This window comes from Eimeria mitis, genomic scaffold (genome assembly GCF_000499745.2).
Source record: "Eimeria mitis Houghton genomic scaffold, Emh_scaff1987, whole genome shotgun sequence".
NCBI classification, from domain to species: domain Eukaryota; phylum Apicomplexa; class Conoidasida; order Eucoccidiorida; family Eimeriidae; genus Eimeria; species Eimeria mitis.
This window is the reverse complement of record NW_013570310.1, coordinates 1-540: the sequence shown is the minus strand read 5'-3', so window position 1 is coordinate 540 and position 540 is coordinate 1. Positions and strand designations below refer to the sequence as shown.

Below are 540 nucleotides of genomic sequence, written 5' to 3'. Positions count from 1 at the left end.
TCTATCCAGGAGCTTTCGAATTGACTCATCTGCATACAAAAAAATAAAAATAAAAATAAATAAAAATAAAAATAAATAAAAATAAAAATAAATAAAAATAAATAAAAATAAAAATAAATAAAATAAAAATAAAATAAAAATAATAAAAACAACAATGTAAGTAAAGAAAAAAAAATAGGAAAAGAGGAACACAAACAGATATCCATACACCCGAAAAACAGCAGCAGCAGCATCAGCAGCTGCAGCAGCAACAGCAGCAGCAGCAGCACCACAACCACCACCACCACCAACACCACCAACAGCAACAGCAGCAGCACCACCAACAGCATCAGCAGCAGCACCACCAACAGCATCAGCAGCAGCACCACCAACAGCATCAGCAGCAGCACCACCAAGAGCATCAGCAGCACCACCAACAGCAACAACAGCAGCAGCACCACCACCACCACCAGCACCAACAGCAGCACCACCACCACCACCACCAGCACCAACAGCATCAGCAGCCCCAACAGCAGCAGCAGCAGCAGCAGCAGCAGCAGC

At 43.0% G+C, this 540-nt stretch overlaps 1 protein-coding gene across 1 annotated transcript in view; it reads right to left on the bottom strand.

Annotated features, from left to right (window-relative positions):
- EMH_0046920 (uncharacterized protein) overlaps positions 1-497 on the bottom strand; it is a gene marked incomplete at both ends in the record, with an annotated part of 795 nt that extends 298 nt beyond the window's left edge. Inside the window, one exon of the mRNA XM_013496222.1 lies at positions 209-497. Coding sequence (XP_013351676.1) covers positions 209-497 — 289 coding nt within the window. The remainder of the gene's footprint in view (positions 1-208) is intronic.
- Between the last annotated feature and the right edge of the window lie 43 nt (positions 498-540).